Source organism: Arachis duranensis, chromosome 9, assembly GCF_000817695.3.
Source record: "Arachis duranensis cultivar V14167 chromosome 9, aradu.V14167.gnm2.J7QH, whole genome shotgun sequence".
Classification (NCBI taxonomy): Eukaryota; Viridiplantae; Streptophyta; class Magnoliopsida; order Fabales; family Fabaceae; genus Arachis; species Arachis duranensis.
Window position 1 is genome coordinate 97,612,479 of NC_029780.3, and position 21,904 is coordinate 97,634,382.

General features: G+C 31.8%; 3 protein-coding genes across 3 annotated transcripts; all 3 read left to right on the top strand.

Moving 5' to 3' along the window:
• The first annotated feature begins 10,336 nt into the window (after positions 1–10,336).
• LOC107466318 (ATP-dependent DNA helicase pfh1-like) lies at positions 10,337–10,984 on the top strand. Its single transcript, XM_016085294.1, has one exon. The coding sequence runs from the start codon at positions 10,337–10,339 to the stop codon at positions 10,982–10,984; it is 648 nt and encodes a 215-aa protein (XP_015940780.1).
• A 33-nt stretch (positions 10,985–11,017) lies between these two features.
• Positions 11,018–11,539, top strand: LOC107466319 (uncharacterized). The gene has a single exon (XM_016085295.1). The coding sequence runs from the start codon at positions 11,018–11,020 to the stop codon at positions 11,537–11,539; it is 522 nt and encodes a 173-aa protein (XP_015940781.1).
• A 2,704-nt stretch (positions 11,540–14,243) lies between these two features.
• LOC127741589 (uncharacterized) lies at positions 14,244–18,763 on the top strand. The gene is made up of 11 exons (XM_052254341.1): positions 14,244–14,481; positions 15,541–15,741; positions 15,845–15,941; positions 16,288–16,392; positions 16,503–16,635; positions 16,767–16,921; positions 17,067–17,217; positions 17,309–17,476; positions 18,397–18,480; positions 18,529–18,585; positions 18,668–18,763. Exons 1-11 carry the CDS (start codon positions 14,244–14,246, stop codon positions 18,761–18,763), a joined length of 1,485 nt encoding a protein of 494 aa, XP_052110301.1.
• Positions 18,764–21,904: the final 3,141 nt, after the last annotated feature.

The window sequence follows — 21,904 nt, forward strand, 5'->3', positions numbered from 1 at the left end:
TTCATTAAATAAATTAAGCTTGAAAACATAAATATTCTCTTAATAAATCAAATAATACAATTTCTCAAATCCAACCCTTTTTAAATAACTTTTCAAACAAGACTAAGATTTTGTAGAAATTTCGACAGCACCTCCCCTAAAACTTGGACTTTTGCCACCCGGTTCGGGTCCCAACTAAACCATTCCTCATTCCTTTTCAACAGCTCAAAACCAGAAATCAATTCAAAAGCAAGCTAAATCCAACAATCATCTCATTTTCATATCTCAAGGAAACCTTTTCAAAACCAAATCAATATCAACCGATTTAACTCATTTCCAAAGCTTTAAAGAAACGGCTTAGCAACAAATCATTTATCAAAACCAAACCAATTAAAGCAAACCAGACTGAATTTCAAAGAGTATTCTATCTTTCACATTATCAAGAGAGTCAACTCAACTCAAATCAATTCCCAACGGATTAAACTCAAATTTCGAATATTTAAAGAATCAACTTCAAACATCCCATTTCACAAAGCCGCACAACAAATTCAGCCAACAAACATTCATAAGCTTTCGAGACAATCAAATAATACATAAGACCGATACAGTCACCAAATACACATTTTCTCATATCAGTATCCATATATAATAATTCTAATACATAAAGTATAGTTTTTGGAAAGCGCCCCTACCTCAAAACGCAAATCTATAACCCAAACGCATCATAGAGTCCTTTTCACCACAATCCGAAATCAACAATCAAAATCCCGGTTCCGCGTGTCTTTCTCAATAGTAGAAACAGCCTCAACGTCCCAAGTAAACTCGGATTCTAACTTCTAGAACCATCAACATTACAATTACTTTATTACACGGAACAGAACACTAACGCAGAGCTCTCGAAACAGGAATACTTACTGAAACTAAAAAAGAACGGCTGAACCGAACAGCAACGACCTCTGAACTGGTTGGGCGGTAGCCCCAACAGCCACCTCCAGCGGCTGCGGCAACCCGACTCCGACGACGGTGACTGAAACCAACATGCCGCTACAATAAGATTCCCATAATCTCACAAGAAACGAAGACCAAGTTTGAAACCCTTACTGGCATACTTTCCCGGCGACGGCAGCAGGGTCTCATGTGGCAGAAACTCAGCCCAGAGCTCCGGCGGCCATGGTAGCAGTTCCGACGGAGGCGGCAGTGAGAGGCAGAACTGGCGAGCCCTCATCTTCCAACGGCGGCACAGCGGTAAGGAGCACGCGGCGACGTGTGAACCGGCGACGGCAGAAACGTGATGGCTCTCCCTCACGGCGCGTCTCCTTCTCGCGCGACTGGCAACGGTGCAGGCTAGAGATGACGGCACGATGAACAGTGGCGGTGGAGGTGCCAGGCTCTCCTCCGGCGACGCCATTCCCTCACTGCTCTCTCGGATCTAGCTCTCTCTTCTGTCAACGGCGGCGGCGATGAAGGAACAGCGATGGCACCTCGGCGACGTCTCCTCCTGTGAAACCCTCCCTCTCGGATCTTCCCTTTCCTGATCCCCCCTTCCTTTCTTTCTTTTACTTTGTTTTTTTTTTCTCCTGGTCTGTGGTTACTGGAGGGGAAAGAAGGGAAACGTGGGGCGTGTGGCTGGGGTGAGAGTCCGTGTGTGTGTATTGGAAATTAGGGTTAGGGTTAGGCTAGGGGTAATTTTGTAATTTCAATTAAAAATAGGAACAATATGGTAATTGAAACCCAAATTAAATCCAACATTAAATATATATAGAAAATACTATTTGTTCACCAATTTTACAAATTACTTTCAATAAAATGTTCAAATCCAAAAATTAGAAATAATATAGTTAATTTCTTCATTTTCCAAAATAGCAGTATTAATATTTAAAATATTAATTATTTAATCCAAATCATATAGAAATCCTTATTATTTCACAATTACCGAATTTATAATCTAAATATAGAATATAATCCAATAATTATAAAAATTGGATAATAATCATAACTCATCTCAAATTCAATAAATCAAAACTTGCCTTAATTATCTTTAATAAAATAATTTCTGAAATTAAGGCTATAAATAACTATATGATTTGAGACTTGATCATAATAAGACTTTTCAAAAGTTATGGGTCTTACAGGAGAAGAGAAAGAATATGTAAAAGAGGGGAAAATTGTGAAAATGAGTGTGCTATAATTAACTTCAAAAGAGTATGTTGATTGAGTCATTTCTCGTGGTTTCTCTTTATCTTTTAATCATTTTTTTCCTTATTTTCTGTTTCATTCTTTGTCATGTTTTGAGTTTCAGTCTTACAGTGCGATGTGCATTATTTGGGGACTATGTTAATCAAGTAAATCATTTCCTTGCCTCTGGATATGTGGAGCAGCCTGTTGTTGTCATTCAACTTGCAAAAGTCAAGTTCTTTAGGGGTACATTGTTTGTTTTCTGTACATCTCATTGCTACTCTAGGTGTTGTCTCCAATAAACTTTGCTAGACTCTTTCTGTGTTGCTGTGTAGGTCAAGTAGGTCTTCAAAATGTGATGTATGCCACCCAGATATTATTTAATCTTGATCTTCCTGAAGTTGTTGAATTCAGGCAGAGGTTAGCATGGTTTATTTTGTTAATTTTTATTATATTCTTTATTTACAACCAATCTGGAGTAACAAGTACAAGTGTCTGGCATAATTTTTTTTAGCAGGATTGAGCAAGGTGTGAATGGTACCCAGCCACTGTTTATTGCAAATGAGGGTAAAGTTGTCTCCTTGAAAGATGATTTCGTGCGTTTAACTAGAAAATGCACTATTGAAGACCTTCAAGATAACAATGAGATTGACATCTTTTGAGTTAGTTGTGTTTATGTTTATTTTATACACAAATTAATGGAAAAAGAAAATCAAAGAACAATTTCCATATCTTTTCTTTAATTCATATTGTTAACAAATGTTGAACTGCCCATTGCATAGGAGGGTTCTTTTCTCATTTTTGGTACAATCCAAGGTATTGTTGAGGATGGAGGTTGGTGGTATTCTGCTTGTGTATGTGGAAAGGGTATCTATCCTCAAAATGATACATATTACTGTGATTTTTGTTTGAAGCACATAACTAATGTGACTCCAAGGTCAGAAATTTTGTTCAAAATGTCTTTTCATTTTGTTTTGTGGATTATTTATAAAAATAATGTTTCTTGATATTATTTATTCCGAATCATTGTGTTCCTTTATTTTTTTTTCTCTGCAGATTTAAAATTAAAATAACACTTGAAGATCATAGTGGGGAGGGTATTTTTGTTCTCTTTGATCGTGAGGCATCTTATTTGCTTAAGAAATCATGTGCTGACTTGTTTACTGAGGTTCAAAGAAATGCAAGTGTATATTCTTAGTTTTCTTTTGTGTGTTGTTCACTTTATGGGATGTGATATGTTTTATTCATATTGTGTATTTCTTATGTATTACTTTAAAAATAGCTTATATGTGGGGATACTTATCCTCCCATATTCCAACGGCTCATTGGAAAGAAATTACTGCTGAAGGTTGATACTAAAGGTGTCGCACATGATACATTTTATGGCACTTTCCGAGTTAGGAGAATATGTGATTATCCCACCCTTATTGCCATGTTTGAACTTCTCGATTATGATGCTGATGACGAGTCTACTCCAAAAAAGGTTACATATAGATATAATTATTTTTAGATCGTGTAAATTGATTATTCATTTCTTATTTTTTTTATTGTGCTGTGGTGAATTTTCGTTATGGTCTTATCTATTTTTAAACTCTTGTGGCATATGAATAGGAGCCTGATTTACACAAATCTATTCCCTGTGGAAAAGGGGATATTGATATTAAGAAAGAGTCAACAAAAAATTTTATCAAAAGTGACAAAGTTGCTGGTGAGTGTTCTAGAATTTTATCTAAATCCCCAATTCTTATAGATTTTCTGGCTAAAAAATAGCCTGCTGTTTCTGGAGGGATTGAGTTTGCTGCCTTAATTAATGGTGAACATGGAAAAGATGAGAAAACACCCAGCAATAATACTGTTAGTGATGATCTTTCTACTGAACTGGATATATTGCTTAGCTCACCAGAAAAAGAAACTCAGGTGCTTTTATATAATATTTTTTTCTCCTTCCCATGTGTGCTGTTTCTAAATAGATTTTGCATTCTTGAGTGACTTTCATATCTTTTGTTAATTTCTTTGTCATAGGAGATGTTGTCCCACGTTCTCGATGCACCTTCCCAATATGGAGAGAAGCTTATTCATGAAAATCATGTTGTCAACACCAAGGGCAAGAGGAATTTGAATCCCCAAATTGAAGAGGCGGCTACTAATGCAGATGGGCATGGGTTTAAGATTGCCAAGGTTAATGGAGTTTGATTTAAGGTGTGGAATTGAGCTGTTTGTCTAGGTGTAGGTATTTTATATAGTATATCTATAAGTGTTTAGGAAGGCTTGTGATTCCAAATAGATTGAAATGTAATCGTGCTAGCTGGATGCTATTTTGATTTGACTTTTTTGGACTGTGTCCAACAAATAGGATTGTTAGATATAGGAGTTTTCCTTTTGTATTGGCTCAGGTCATCTGCCAACTAGGTCTATTCTCAACTCCTTCTTTTGTAATATTGACTTTGCTAGGGATTAGACACATTTTCAATGTTGTAGCCTGTTTAGGTTACATACTAGGATATGTAGTCAGATGTTGGAATCCTCCTTATCATAGGAGAGATAGCCATATGTAATTGTGTATATCACTATCAATATTTTAATGAAATGCAGCAGTTCTTATTTTTATTTGTTTATTGTTGTACAACTTTATCTTTTCATGTCAATTAGTTATTGGTGTTGATTATAATACTTTATTTTTTTCATTTTCTGCATTATCAAAGGTGTGCATGGTTATATAAGTTCTTTATTGGTGTGTTTCACAAGTTCTGTTCCCAGTCACCCCCTTTTTTTTTTACCTGTTGCTTATAGGAACTTAACAATGTGGATGTCTTTTTGGCAATGAATTAGGGGTAGTTCTTGCGATTTATGTTTCAACCTCTTATTTTGTTTTGTACGAGTAACAAAGATATCTCATAATTCTGTTCGTGCTAGAGAATATAGGCGAAATTCTTTAAAAAGAAAATGAACACAAAGTCACCATTGAAATGCAAGAGGTCAACTGAATTGACCTTCGTGATATTTTTAGTGTTTTTTGCTCCAATTTTCAGAGATTTGATATCTATGGGAGTCTTTGTAATTTATTTTCGTTTTGTAATATTTTAGAGGTCCTCGATTCCTTGATGCATGCTCTCTTTTTGAATGATTATTTGGGTAATTTTTATTGCTCTACCTATATTTTTGTAGTTAATCTTTGTGTTTCTAATAATTTATCTGTTTATTTTATATGTTTCCAATGTTTCTATTTATTTTTATTTTTTAAAAAATTTAGTTGAGGTGTCCCAGAATGTTAATCAGAGTTCAAATCTTATTTTGTCAGGTATAGTAATATCTTTAAGTATTTTATCCCTGTCCAATTTTGTCTTTGTTAAATTATATTTTAAGTTCTTTTGATTTATATCTAATAATAGATTGGTTTATTGATTTATTATTGTTTTTTTACATTGTTACACCTAAAAGATTTACTTTAACTATTAGTAACGCAGAGAATTCCTAATTAAACATATCACCAGACTTCTGTACTTGGTCTCTTTTTAATTTGACAACTCAATATTTTTGTAAAATCAAACATGATATAATAATTCTAAATATCATTTAAAATAATTATAATAATCCTAAATTGTGATAAGTTGTTATTAAATTAGCTAACATAATCGTCGAATTGTTTAGTTGTTGTTGTTTACATGGTTGAAAGTGATTAAAATAGTTAATAATTGATTCAAAGCACATAGTTACTGAAGGTAATTAGATTGATGCCATTATAAAATTCTTTATGGGATCATTTAAATCAGTATATAAGTTTAATTTATATAGTTGTTTCAAACATACACAAGTACTAGAGGTTATTAAATTGTTTAATTAGTGTTTATTCTTGTGTTGGACAATATGAAAATTTTTTGGTTATGTGATTGGATTCACGTAATTAGTTAGTTAATTAACTTTTCTAGCTAAATAATAGACGAGAGTTATTTGTTGAAACTTTCTTAATTTCATGTCATAATCAATAGTTGTATATTAAAAAAAAGTTTAATTATTCTATCGGTTCCTCTAATTTTTGGAAATCTTCTATTAGTTCCATATAAATATTTTTTCTTTTAGTTCTGTCCGTCAAAATTTTTTTTTAGTTTTTTCAATTATGCCTCTCTTGATAGTGATTCGGTCAATTGTATAAGGAGATGTTTACAAAAAAGAATATGGTGCATAGATTCAATTAAAAGAAAAAGAAAGGCTTGGCAGCCAATTAAGAAAAAAAATTGTGCAATGACTCAATTAAAGTAAAAAAAAAATATATAGGCACTTGGTTAAAAATTTTACAAAATTTCTATAGACCAATTGAGTCATTAAAGTCTAAAAAATACAAAATGATTCTAATAGTAATTTAGATTATTTAATTTGAACCTTGATAGTTAGTATGAGTTATTAAAATAATGAAACAAAGTCTATTCTAATGTTAACAAAAATCAAACTGTTCTTGAATGTGCATTTAGCTTTATTTATATTTAGTTAGTTGATAAATCAATGTTTAATTTTGATTGGTTTTCATAGTTTATTACATTTTTAATGTTCAATTTGCATGCTGATTATTAGATAATTAATTGATTTCTTATTTCATGATTAATTTTTTTTATGTTTGGTTGTCGAATATATATTTACATAAGTTTGTGTTATTTTAAATCAAAATGGATGATATAGACCAATCAGAAATATATGATCCTTCGATAAATTCATTCAGTCAAGTTGGTTCTGTTATTGATCATCCTCTGTTCTTGTAAAGTGAGATACAAGGTACGCTCTCTTTCTTAAATAGTATATTATTTAAGAAGAGTAAAATAGGATTCTTATTTACTTAGTGCTAAAAGATTCAATTGTGCTTCTGTGATGAGATATTATTCAGTCAGTGTAAAATAGAAATAGTATTTTGTGATATATTTTTCTGACAAAATTTAAAGGAGTCAAGTATTTAGTCTATATTACATCTGTATGCTAATGGTTTATTCATTTTATGTTGAATCTATTTCGTGTCATATAATTGAGATAAAAAAATTTTATTGTTGTGCATATTTATTTCAACTTTATCTTTACCAGGTTGCTTTGATGTTGGTGATCTTAACTATGAATATTCAAGTTGTGGCATGTGTTTCTGGTTATTAGAACATGTTGAAAGAGACTCTATAGTTAATCATCATGTTTTTACTGTTTGTTGCTCAAAAGGAAAAATTCAGTTACCTTATCTCTGAAAGCCCCCAGATCTGTTATATAATTTGATTAATGGACATGATAGCAAGAGTTTATACTTTCAAAAAAATATTCGATCTTATAACAGTATGTTTGCCTTCACGTCTCTTGGCAGTAAGGTATTGGATTCAGTGAATGATGGGAGGGGTCCACCACAGTTTATAATAAGTGGTCAAAATTATCATCGGATTAGGAGTTTGCTCCCAGATGCTGGTCAGAAGCCTAAATTTGCGTAGTTATATATATACGACACTCAGCATGAGATAATGCATAGGCAGCGAATCTTTGGGTATGTGTGTTTGAAATTTTGTTGTTCAGTCTTTTTATTGTATTTTCCTGATGTTTTAGTGTTATTTGTATTGGAAAACAGGTTTATAGCTGTGATTTGATAGTTATACTGTGTTTTGTTCCCGTTATAATGTGTAATTAGTCATTTTTTGCTAATAATGATATATCAAAATATATGACAATTGTATTATGTGTGGTTTCTAAATATATTTTTGTGGTTAATGTATATTTGTTTTAGGCAAACATCTGAGATAGATAAAGAATTGATAACTGAGTTGTTGCAAATGATCGATACTCATAATGTTATATCACAGTCATTTCGAAGAGTCAGAGAATTCTATCAGTGTCATCCATCTGAGATTTTCTCTTTGAAGTTGTATTCGCAAAGGAAGGTTGATCGAAGAATTTACAATGCTCCCTCTTGCGAAGAAGTTGCTGCTTTGATTGTTGGATATTTTGAATCGTCGGATCATGGTCGTGACAGTATTGTTCGATCTACTGGTGGTCAGTTACAACGTATTTACAAAACTCATGCTCTGTATTGGCCCTTACAGTATCCTTTGTTGTTTTCATATGGTGAGGATGGTTACCAGCTGAACATTGCTTATCGAGGTGAATAGCCTGGATATGTTCCTTGAAGGAGAACAAGGGTTTCCCTCAGGAAATTCATATGTTTTCATCTTCAGATTAGGGAGCACGAAGATGGAATTATTCACAAGTGTAGATGGTTATTTCAACAATTTGTTGTTGATTGTTTCACCATGATTGAGTCCCAAAGGTTGTATGAGATTAGAATAAAGCAAAGTACAATTAGAGGAGAAGTCCTTCAAGGAATAGAGAAGGCTATGCGTCGTGGTGGTGATGAAGCTTCTTCAATTGGGACACGAATCATTTTGCCTTCTTCCTTCACTGGTGGTAGACGTTATATGTCTAATCATTGTCAAGATGCCATAGCAATTTGTAAATATTTTGGCTATCCAGATTTATTCCTTACTATTACGTGTAATCCAAATTGGCCTGAATTTTAGCGATTCACAGAGCGAGAGTGAATTCCTATCGCTGATCGTCCTGATATCTCTTGTCGTGTCTTTCATGCCATGTTGAAGTGCCTCCTTAGCGATCTCAAGAAAGGTGTGTTTTTTGGTCCACTTAATGCAGGTATATTCTTTTCTTGCTTAGCATTTCAATTTCTGTCTATTGTCTTCGGACATGTTGTTGTCTGGCTTCTTTAGGATGTTTTTGTATTCTTTAGGTATGTATACTATTGAGTTCCAAAAAAGAGGTCTACCACATGCACACATGTTAATTTGGCTTAACGGAGAAAGCAACTTAAAAAGTGTTGCAATTGTTGATGAATTCATCTGTGCCGAGCTACCCAATCCCCAAAAATTTCCATCTCTTTATAATGTCGTCACCAAGTACATGATCCATGGTCCCTGCGGTCGACTTAGACCGAGTTCTCCTTGCATGAAAGATGGTAAGTGCTCAAAATTTTATCCGAAAAGATTCGTTGACCAAACGAGCTTTGATGAAAATGGCTATCCAATATATAGACGTCATAATATGGGTGTGACAATGAAGATCAACAATGTTAATATTGACAACAGATTTGTTATGCCCTATAATCCACTGCTGTTAATGAAATATCAAGCTCACATAAATCTTGAGTTCTGTAACAAGTCAAACGTCATTAAGTATCTTTTTAAGTATGTCAATAAGGGTTCGGATCGGGTGACTGCAACTGTTGAAGAAACATATGATGTTGGTGAATCTTCTCAGGTGGTTGATGAGATCAAACAGTATTACGATTGTCGTTATTTATCACCGTCTGAATCCATGTGGAGAATTTTTGCTTATGATATTCATCATAGATGGCCATCGGTACAAAGGTTGACTTTTCACTTGCTGAACTAGCAACATGTTGTATTCGATGATGCTAATATCACTACTCATGTTTATTTGTGCAACAAAGATTTGCTGACGATGTTTACGAGTTGGATGATGGCCAACAGGCGGTTCCCAGAGGGGCGGTCTTTAACATATGTTGAATATCCAGGCAAATTTGTCTATTGTTCGACTAGCAGGGAGTGGAAGACAAGACAGAGGTGATTCTCAATTGGAAGATTGAGTTTCGCTCATTCCTCTTCTGGTGAACTTTTCTACATGCGGATGCTTTTGAATGTGCAGAGAGGTTGTTCAGTTTTCGAAGTATAAGAACCATGAATGGTGTTACTTATGATACATTTCACGAGGCATGTTCCGCCATGGGATTCTTAATAGATGATAAGGAGTATGTTTCTGCTATTAAGGAAGTCCTTGAGTTAGCGTCAGCTGCACAGCTAAGGAGGCTTTTTGTGATATTGTTGCTATTTGTTTCCATTGGAAGACCTCTGTCAGTTTGGGAAGAAACTTGGGCTTATTTGTCTGATGATATTCTTTATCACAGAAGACATGAGCTGCAATATCCCGGTAAGAATTTTGTTCATGATGAAATTATTATATGATAGGCAGGCACACACGCACGCACACAGTACATAAATGATATTATGGTGCTAATATTTATTAATTATCATTAAACGTAGATCTAACGATAAGTCAGGACGAGTTGCAAACATTTTGTTTGTTGGAGATTGAGAAACTATTGTAGAGTAATGGAAAATCATTGAGAAATTATGCTGGCATGCCGGTTCCTAATAACTCTTTAGTCTCTCAATTTAGCAATTTGATTCTGTTGCGTGAGTTGCAGTATGATACTATTTCTTTGACTCGTGAGCACAATGCAAATATCTTAAAGTTAAATGAAGAACAGAGGGTAGTCTATGATAAAATTATTGATTGTGTTTCGAACAAGAGGCACGGATTCTTTTTTGTGTACGGGTTTGGTGGCACTGAAAAAACTTTTTTAAACAGAGTTTTGTCAGCTAGATTGCAATCTGAGAGAAAGATTGTTATAAACATTGCTTTTAGTGGTATTGCTTCTCTGTTGTTACCTGGTGGTAAGACGGCGCATTCTATGTTCAATATTCCTGTTGAGCTGACTGAAGACACTGTTTGTCGGATTAAGAAAGATAGTCCAAAAGTTAAGGTAGTCCAATTAGCCGATTTGATTTTTTGGGATGAGGCACCGATGACTAACAAATTAGCATTTGAAGCGCTCAATAGGACGTTGCGTGATATAATGGTTTCAGTCTCTGATAGGAATAAAGATTTACCTTTTGGTGGGAAGGTGGTTGTTCTTGGTGGTGATTTTAGGCAGGTCTTGCCAGTTATTCCAAAAGGTTCTCATGCTGAGATTGTGATGGCTTCCATAAATTCTTCTATCCTCTAGAAATACTGCGAAGTTTTGTGATTGACAAAAAATATGAGGTTAGCAAGTGGATTGGAACAATCAACTGCTCAGGAGTTAAGGTCGTTTTCAGATTGGATACTTCAAATCGGTGAAGGTCGATGTGGAACTCTGGTCAATGATAAACTTTTTGTTGATATTCCTTCTGATCTAATCATTTCTATTTTGGAAAATCCAATGGAAGATATTGCAAATACAATCTATCCGAATTTGGTTAAGAATTTTCGTGATCCAAGCTTTTTCCAAGATAGGGCAATACTGGCTACGACTATCGAGAATGTTGAAGAGATAAACAATTATAAAGTTGACTTGTTGCCCGGTGACGAGAAAAATTATCTCAGTACTGATTTGATATGTGGTAGTGATGCCTATTCTGATGTTGATATTGATTGGATAAATGTTGAATTCTTGAATCAGATTAGGTGTTCTAGTCTACCTAATCATTCGTCGAAGTTGAAAATAGGCGTGCCTATTATTTTGTTGAGGAATATTGATCCAGCTGGGAGTTTGTGTAATGGCACTCGACTTGTTGTGTGAGATCTAGGGACAAATGTGATCGGTGCAGATATTGTTTCTGGTAGCAATGTTGGGGAAAAATTTTTCATCACCAAAATGAATTTGATTCCTAGTGATACAGTTATATCGTTTAAATTCCAACGCCGTCAATTCCCAGTTTCTTTGTCATTTGCGGTGACAATCAACAAAAGCCAGGGTCAGACATTATCAACAGTCGGTTTGTTCTTGCGTCATCCTGTGTTTTGTCACAGTCAACTTTATGTAGCTCTTTCCCGAGTTAGGAATAGAAATGGTCTTAAGATTTTACTTTGTGATAAAGGATTAGTTGATCCTACCAGGACTGAAAACGTTGTATTTAAGGAAGTTTTTGATAAGATATAATGCAGTTTTTTTATATTTTCCAATCTTATCTGTGTAATTTATAGTTTTGTTTTGGTCTACATTTTCTTTAGAGATGGACATTTTCTTTGTGGTATGTCTAAAATCATCTCAACCATTTTGTGTGCACTAGATGCACCATTTTTTATGAACCATTAGATTCTATTAAATGAAAATTAAAGGATGTTATGAAAGAAGAGTATTCATATGGTTTATAAATATATAATATATTAGTATGTATATACATAAATACATTTTAATACATAATATTTTAAAAATGGCAAGTATAATCTTTTTCTTTAAAATAAATGTAAAACATATCAATACATATAAAAATCTTTTACTTTAAAGTTTAAATTGATATAATGTCATATATCAATTTTTCTTGGCACCTTTTTACATAATTTGTAAGAAATAAGAAAATACAAGTTAGAATATACTTTTCTAATTTAATTTTTAATAGTTGAACATGTAAAAATTTATTCATAAATAATTTTGGACGAGTTTAATATTATTTCACTCTTAAATTTGATACAAATTCTTTGTATTAGAAAAGATTTTGTATTAGAGTATTCACATTTAATGTACTTAATTATGCACTAAAATGTTATGTATTTATTAGAGTCTATCAATGTTCTTCTTTTATATTAACCTTTGATTTCTATGTAATATAATCTAATGGTCTATATAAATATAGCATATTCTATAAGCACCTAATTGTTGTGCTCATTTAAAAGATACCATCTTCTTTAGTTGATAAATTTAATGGTTCATATTTTTATATTTTATTTTGATTCCTTTTTTTTGTTTAAAAAGCCATTTTTTAAATACAGTTATTTTATCCAATATCAAAAAGTTACTTGACTATGTGGTTTTCAAAATATTAAATTTTATTAAAAACTTGATTATTTACTTTTTTAAATCTAATATTGTTTTTTTCAAAAAAATAGAAAGAAACTATATTGTTAATATATCCATAAAAGTAAAATATGATCATTTTATTAATAAAAAATAATTATTTATCTTTTTATAGAAAGAACAATTAGATGATACCAATGCAAATTTGATTTTAATCTATCATAATGTCATAAAATAATTTGATTTTAATCTGAATTAGATTTTATCCATACAAATTTATTTTATTTTTGTTATTTCTAACATATATATTTAAGTAATAAATATATTATTAGTAGTAATTTTTTTATAATGTCATATATCGATTTTTCTTGGCATATCTTTACATAATTTGGTTAGTTTATCCAGGTCTCAATTGATTTTGTTCTTTTTTTTTTTACTTCATATTTTTATATTTTTCATATTTTATTTTGATTCTTTTTTGGTTTAAAAAGCCATTTTTTAAATACAGCTATTTTATCTAATATCAAAAAGTTATTTGACTATGTGGTTTTCAAAATATTAAATTTTATTAAAAAACTTGATTATTTACTTTTTTAAATCTAATATTGTTTTTTTCAAAAAAACAGAATGAAACTATATTGTTAATATATCTATAAAAATAAATTATGACCATTTTATTAATAAAAAATAATTATTTATCTTTTTATAGAAAGAACAGTTAGATGATACCAATGCAAATTTAATTTTAATCTGTCATAAAATAATTTGATTTTAATCTGTATTAGACTCTATCCATAAAATTTTATTTTATTTTTGTTATTTCTAACATATATATTTAAGTAATAAATATATTATTAGTAGTAACTTTTTTATAATGTCATATATCAATTTTCCTTGACATTACATAATTTGGTTAATTTATCCAGATCTCAATTGATTTTGTTCTTTTTTCTTTTTACTTAAAACGTCTATTCATATATTGTTATTTTATTTTTGTTATTTCCAACATATATATTTAAGTAATAAATATATTATTAGTAATAACTTTTTTATAATGTCATATATCAATTTTTCTTGACATCTTTTTACATAATTTGGTTAATTTATCCAGATCTCAATTGATTTTATTCTTTTTCTTTTTACTTAAAACGTATCTCTTTTAATAGATGAACCAAATATTTGTTTTTTAAAAAAAATAATTTAGATTATTTTTTTAATACATTGAATTTGTATACAATTAAAAAATTAAATATTTAAAAGTATGGATAATTTTTTTTACTATCAGTCTAACAACAATTGGTTGCAGGATTTTGTTTTTATTAATATAATCATCTCAATCTAAGCATAAAGGTAATTAAAGTGAGATAATCTGAGTTATTCTAATTTTTTTTACAAAATTCATCAGTTTCACTTGATTAGGGATCCCTAAACCACGTTACTAGCTCACCCCATCTCCTCCATCCCTAACCCAATCCCCATCGGACGCACCATGTTGCCGCCCCTATCCTCATCTGAGGCTTCAGCTTCTCTCCTCGGATTTGGGCACATGCATAGAAGCTTTGGGTATCTCTGCGATTCCATTCGATCCCACCATGAGGGTCTTGTTCTATTCCTCGTGTCTGTTCCTTCTCCCCAACGTGCATCTGTCTCTCTGTCTCCATCATACCTCATTCTCCATCTCGATTTCTCCGTTTTAGATAGCAGACGTTGCCACCGCCGTTCAAGAGGTATATCTGCGCTATCGTTCCATTCTCCTCCTTTTCAATCTCTTTCTCGATTCCTTCTCTAGTTTCAATTTTTTTGTGTTAATTGTTACTTTTTTTTGGATTCATCCTTTAATTTTGAATTGTTTGGTTTCTGATTTAATCATCATGATTGTTACTTATTTTTGTAAATCAATGGTTCTCTCCTATGTTTGTGCTCTTGGTGTTTGTGTGAAATAATTTTCTTGTTAGGGGGTTTGCTCATTATAAATTATATAATTTTCTTTGTGCTATTGGAATGAAGTTAACTGTAGTGGTAGGTATAGTTGATTGATAAAATTTTGTTTTTACTTTATTGTGAATTGTCAAAAAACTATATGTGTTAGGTATTTGGTAATTTGGAAGAGGCCTCTTTCCATATTGTTTTTGCTCTTTTTCCATGAGTATTTGGTTACTTGTGATATCTTCCTAAATGATGTATGTAGCCATATCAATCTATATATGCCTATTAGTCTATCTCTGTCCCATATGTGAAGCTTACATTGTAAGCTTTAGCATTTGTTAACTTCAGGAGTTTATAACTCCAACTCATCTGTTTATTTTCTCATCTTAGTTCTGAATTTTTCTCTTTATATTTTCTCCTTTTGGTGTTCTTATCCTATATATGTTGGGAATGAATAACCGTGTTGATCTGGTGGAGAAAATCACTCCGTGGAGAGAATCATGAAAAGTGCATGTTAAAGTTGTGAAGTTGTGGTACCACAAGAATTCTGCTTTGGATCCTTCTCAAAATCTGTTGCATATGGTCTTAATGGATGAGAAGGTTAGTTTTATTTGATTTTAGCATTTCTTTAAGTTGTTGCAACTTTTTTTAAAAAAATATGCATAAGGGAATTTTTTTGTTGTAAAGTTATATGTTTTTGTTGTTCTATTTTTTTAATAAAATGTTTTTATGTTGTTTGGATACCTAAATAAGTTAATAAATTCAAAATATAAAGCATTTTTTTCAACTGCTGTTACACAAGATCCAAGCAACCATTAAAGATCAGCTTATACCAAATTTTGTTGTGTTTCTAAATGAAGGGGATGTGTACTTGATGACCCATTTTACAGTTGTACCAAAGACTGGTTTGAATAGAGTGACGAAACATCGGTTCAGACTTTTATTCCAATACAAGACCTCTGTTATTTCTGTGGTATCTCTAAGGATACCTTATTCGGGTTTGTGTTTTACATCAATAGATGAAATTGACCAAAGGACAAAGGACAACGATTTTTCCATTGGTTCGTACAAGTTTCTTTCTCTTCCCTGTTAGAATCATAGTATTATGTTTTAAAAAGTGTGGTTTCTGATTCAAATTTGTATATATTTCAATATAATTATTAGACTTTGTTGGGATCATTACTGGTGTTCGAAAAGAAAGAGATGTAGCATCATATGGCAAGCTGATCAAAGCAGTTGTGCTAGAAGTTTTTACTGATGGGTAATATCTCTCTCACTTTCTCCCATATCAGTAGTTATCTTCTATTAATTCTATTTTTTTGTTCCAGTCTTTATGTTTATAACAATAAATATATAGTTAGATCATTTTGATCCTTTGAAACTTATTTGTTCAGCAAAAAGGTATAATGCAATGTGTTTGGAAATGCTTGTGATATGTTAGAATATGATAACATATAAAAATATCCAAGATCTCCGCTAATTGTCCTTGAGTCTTTTAAAATAAAGCAATTGAAGGTTAGTTTCAGGCATATTCATCGAATTTTTACTCTAATATTTATTTTTCTATTTTTTGAGCTTTTAATTTAAATATGGTTTGAGGTTAATAGAGTAGGATTCTTGCATGCAGGTGGGTTAATCCTACAGAATGTGATAAATGTCTCTAGGTTATTCATTAATCCCGACATTCCTGACTCTGTTGAGTTTCTAAGCAGGTTAGTTGTGATAAAAAAAATTGTAAACCTACAACCTGCTATGCTTATTTTGTGGGTATTGATGTATATGTTTTGTATTATGAAGATTAGTTATTGTATCTTGTATGTAGATTTAGTGTAGCCAATTATGGATTCTCAAGACTTGTGACCAATGAGCTTGGATGCTTAGTTTCTAAAGTTGATGGTCATTATTTCAATGGCAAAAAGATCAGTAATATTCAAGATCTTCATGCAGATAACGGGGTACTATTTTAGATTGGCAAACTCTCCATTTAATACTTAAACTTGAATTTATTAAACATGCGTGTCGGGTTTCATAAGCTGGTTTGTTAATCATTATTCTACAGTATATCATTGTTTTTAAAATTTTACAGGATGGTCATTACTTTGTTATTGGGACAATTAAGGAAGTTATGGATGAACCAGATTGGTGGTATTACTCATGTGTATCTGGTCATGCCGTTATTGAGCATGAGGATCTCTACCTTTGTGATGCTTGTGGTTCATGTATTGAACATGTTATGGTCAAGTAAGGTTTATATGTAACTCTATTATGGAATAGATTAAGTATCAATCTTTTGGATTTTTCGTTTGTTCATTGTTATGCACAACTCTTTGTGTTGTTAAGCATTTTTTTGGTTTTAGTTGTTATTCTTGGTTGTTAATTGTGTTAGATATGTGATTCAGGTAAAGATTCATCATGGTGGGTGTGCTATTTTGTTTGTTCTATTTGATAATGCGGCAACAAAACTATTTAGAAAAATCTATTCTGAAGCATTTCTCAGGATAGAAGAAGAATTTCCTGTTGATCCTAATGTGCTTGCAGTATGAACTCTTTCATAGCGAACCTCATTTAATCTTTATTAAATTTTTTTTGTGTTCAAATATTTTGATATTATTATATTGATCTCCGAAGGTCCGTCGGTCATATTCTCCACATATGTTTGATGATGTTGTTGGAGAGGAGAAAATTTTCAAGGTTGAAATTAATTCTGCAGTTGATCGAGATTACTCCGAGTGCTTTAAAATTGTAAATATCTTTAGTCATAATCCGGAACCAGCTGCAACTGATGATTATATCAATGTATGATTCCTCACCCTATGTTAGAACATGTTCATGCAATTTTTTATTTTTTCTGAATCTATACGTCGGATACTTATTCCAACCAAATTATTCTAGGCAAGGCTTCACGGTCCCATTTTTCCACCAATCTATAACACCTATTTACATTATGCAACTGGGAAAGATTACAAGACTCAAGTAGTGTGTGATAATTATATTTAATCAGAAACTATATAAGATATTATTGCTGATCTTATTTCACCCAATTGCTGCTATTCTGATGCTGAGAACGTATATTTTTTTCTCATTTACAATAAAATCTCTTAGATCATTTGTTTTTGTTATTCTTGTTATATGATACGCTAAAAAGTTAGTAAATGATAGTTTTGTAAATTATTTGAAATTTGAAATGCTGTAATAATTTTTTCTTTACTGGAAGGGTGGTTACGTTTTTATTCTGGGAACTATATCATCTGTTTTGAAGAATCATAAGTGGTGGTTCTCAACTTGTTTATGTAGTTCTCTTGTGTGAGCTAATAAAAATATTTTATCATGTGATATATGTCAGCTTCAATGCATTGATGCTGTCCCAAGGTGTTTTCTTCTTTAATTTTATTCTGTTTTGGTAACTAATTATTATTTCAATGTTTACTAAAATTTTTCTTGTTTTCTCATGGTTTTCAAGATTCTGCTTAAAGATTGTAGTGTCTCATACAAATGGCAACAATATATTTGTTCTTAAAGATCTTGAGGTCGTGCAAATAATAAAGACAAGATGCTCGAGCATTTTGGATAATCACCCAGAGTTGAATCAGGTTATCATCCAATTGTGGTTTTAATTAGTATATACATATAGATATAGTTAGTTTGCATCTTTTGACATTCCTAAGGAAAAGATAAATTATTATTATGCTATTTGTTAACTATTTTGTATTTTTTAGGGATATTATTGCAAAGTTGTTCCATTGAAACTCATTTCAAGTCTTTTGCACAAAAAAGTTGTATTCATGGTTGATGCTAGGCCTGTGGGTTATGAGATGAATCGATCTGTGTATATTGTTCAACAAATTTAGGATGATGCCTCTGTTATTAATGTTTTTGAGGCTGCTGCTGAGATGAATGAGCATAAGGTTTGTTGTATACTTTTTATAATTTGTTCAATTATTAGTATTTGAAAATATCAATAACTAAGAGGATTTCAATTTTGTTCAGATCTATGTTCTAGTTGATTCTATACCTGAAGTTGAAGATGCTTTAAGCCAATGTGGAAGCGATCATGAGGCTGTGAAGAATCCGCATGCTTTTTAGTTTAATATGTTCAGATACTACTTTAAAATGTTGTTTGATTTGTAATACTTAGTATGTTTTGAATTCTAATGTGGATATAACTATGATATTATGTATTTAATGAAATTTCTTTTAATTACAACAAAAGAAAATATGCGTTTATTTTATCAATTTCAAGTAAACTGGTGGAATAATTAATTAATTATTAATCAGTACCCAAAAAAAAAGAAAAAATGATAATCCGCGAAAGAGATATAGATCCTGGTTAATAAAATGGTTTTCATTGCCATTTTTAAATTATTCAAGCTAAGGTTAAATTTAATTGTTACTAAAAAAATATATATGTTGTCTTCATTTAAAAATTTATAACATTTGAAATTGAAATTTAAATATGAAGTTAACGTTCATTGTTGCTAGTTTTATTTCCTTTTAATTACAATAATATTGAATTAATCCTATCCACTATAATAATGTTGGAATGTTTAGTTTTGGTTTATTTTGGTTTACTTACCTTGTTCGCTGCTCGATGGATTGAAACATCAGAACTCATGTTCCTCATAACTTTCTCCTTCTATACCGAGACCTTAGCCCTACCTTTCTCTTTTCTCCTTTTGCTAGCTGTTTCCACTCTCGGCTTCCTGCCTCGATCTTCTCTGTGGGTGTTGTCATCCTGATTCTTTCGTCACCACTGTCAACCCAGTTTTTTTATCCCTATCCAGTCCGTGTTTCTGGATCCTTTCTTGGATTATCCCAGTTTTCTCTTTCTAGGTACATTGTACATCAAGGTTACCAACTTCCATCGACATTTTCTATCTCGGACGACCCCTCAGAACAGTATTGGTATCATCATGGTGTTTTCTATGATTTGTTTGCTTTTGTTTCAAATAGAATTCTAATTTACTAATTTTTATACTGTAATCTGTTAGTAGATGAAGATGTATAAGAGATCAATTGAGAATGCAGCTGGTTTTAGATCTGAAATTGCAACCCAGTTCTACTGAAAATGGAAATGGGGTCAGAAAATTTGCAAGAAAGTTAAGTTAAATAATTTTTCTTCTGACCTATTTGTGTATAAACTATGTTCAATTGTGATCGGTTTTTTCATTTTGCTCACCAACTGTTTGGGTGATTTGGTTTCTTTGTGATTCTGTTCAGGTAGTGAAGGATACAAGGGATTCAAGTGGGAAGCATGCAAGGGACTATACTGTTTACACAGGGGCTCTTGGGACAGCATACTTCTTTCTCCTTTGTAGATTTTTTTTCCTGTTTGGTCTCAAGAAAATGGTGTCATTAAAATCTATGCTGATAAGAATCAAACTAGAATGTCAAGATTTCTTCAATTGAAATATCTCCAAAGCGTGTTGTTATTGGGAGCTCTACTATCTTTAAAAGCGAAAAATTTGAAAAAGGGATACCATTTTTTATGTTCATTTCTGTGTTAGGTTAAAAACAAAATTATCGATGAGAAAAAAAGTGATTAGTTGATTTTGAATTAGTGTGGGTTGGTCTCAAATTTATCTTTTTTTGGGTGTCATTTTTACTTTGCTTTTTAGCTCTCTTGGAGTTTCAGTTGAGTTCTTCGGCATGATTGATAAAAGTTTGTAGCTTTTATTTTATTTTTATTTGGGTCAATATAGATCATGTGTTCTATTTCACCACTCATACTGATAGGGAACAATATAATTATATAGTCAAAGATAGCATGAATCAATAGGTATAGTTTGTTTATAGATAGATAGATAGATAGATATAGATTCATAGATAGGTTGATATGACATAGCTATATATAGAGGTATGAGTATATGTAATTTAATTAGGTATGGACACATTGAATGTCATATGTCAATCAATCAATCAATCAATCTATGCAAGGACTTCAAGAGAAACGTATTCTACAAGCTTTGCCTTACAAGCTTGCTCATTTCTCTGCTATAAGTAGTGATGAGGTGATGGAGTATTGTGCTGATCTCTCAAAAGCTATCACTTGTTCCTTACTTGCCTTTCTTCTTTTGCATTCCCTTCCATTGAGATAAGACTCAGATCCGACACAGTTTTCTCTTGCCAAGATTTTGTTTTTTTTTTATTTTTTTCATCTACATTCTTTCATTTCTATTATTTATAAGATGAGTCTTACTATTGATACTCTTGGGAAAATCTCTCCATGGAAGGAAGCTTGGAATATTGAGGCTAAGATCTTGACCATTTGGGAAGATGCTAGGATTGTTAATAAAAAAATGCAAAAACTCTTACATATGGTCTTGATGGATAAGCATGTGTGTGTGTGTGTGTGTGTGTGTGTGTGTGTGCTATCAATAACTCACTTTTTAGTTAACTAAATTCTGTTTTTTAAAATTGTGTATGTGATAATTTTTATCATGTAATATGTCATGGTATAATATTTATAAAGGCTGAGATAATTTTTTTCTCTTTTTTATTTTTCAGCACCAAAAGATCCAAGCAACTGTTAAGGATGACTTGATCATAACTTTTATTCATCAGTTAAAAGAAGGATATGTATTCATTATTTCTGACTTCAAAGTGATACCTAATAGTGGGTTGGTCAAGGTTACAAGACACCGGTTTCGCATCCTTTTCAAGTGTAGTACCTCTGTTGTTGCAGGTGCAAGTACAGTCATACCTAACCCTGGTTTAAGTCTAATTTCTATGGTCCAGATTCTTCAAAAGCCCATTGATTATGAGTACTTAATAGGTAAGTTTTACTTTTTCAAATATGAACCATTATAAAGGTGTTTTAAATTGAAATTAATAAGAATTCAAGGAAATGTCTCATGGTATTCTATCTGAGGGTTTAATCTTATCTTCTATAATTTTACTAAACATATTTTGTCGAGGTCCTTTGCGGATTGAAAAAGAGAAGGGATGTTGAGTGTAATGGAAAGATATTGAAAGTTATGATCCTTGAAGTTTTTGTTGATGGGTATCGATTATCTTTCTGTTTCTGATCCTTTTTTAAATTACCTTATGCATGTTTTTCTTGTTTTTTTACTGCTCTTGAATTATTCTATTGTTGTCCATCCTTTCTTATAATCATTACCCAGGAAGAAAATCTCCTGAAATCTTGTTGGTGATTGTTCTACTCTTATAGACATGAATAGTTTGAAAAGGTATCAGAGACCACCTGTTGTAATTCTACAATCTTTC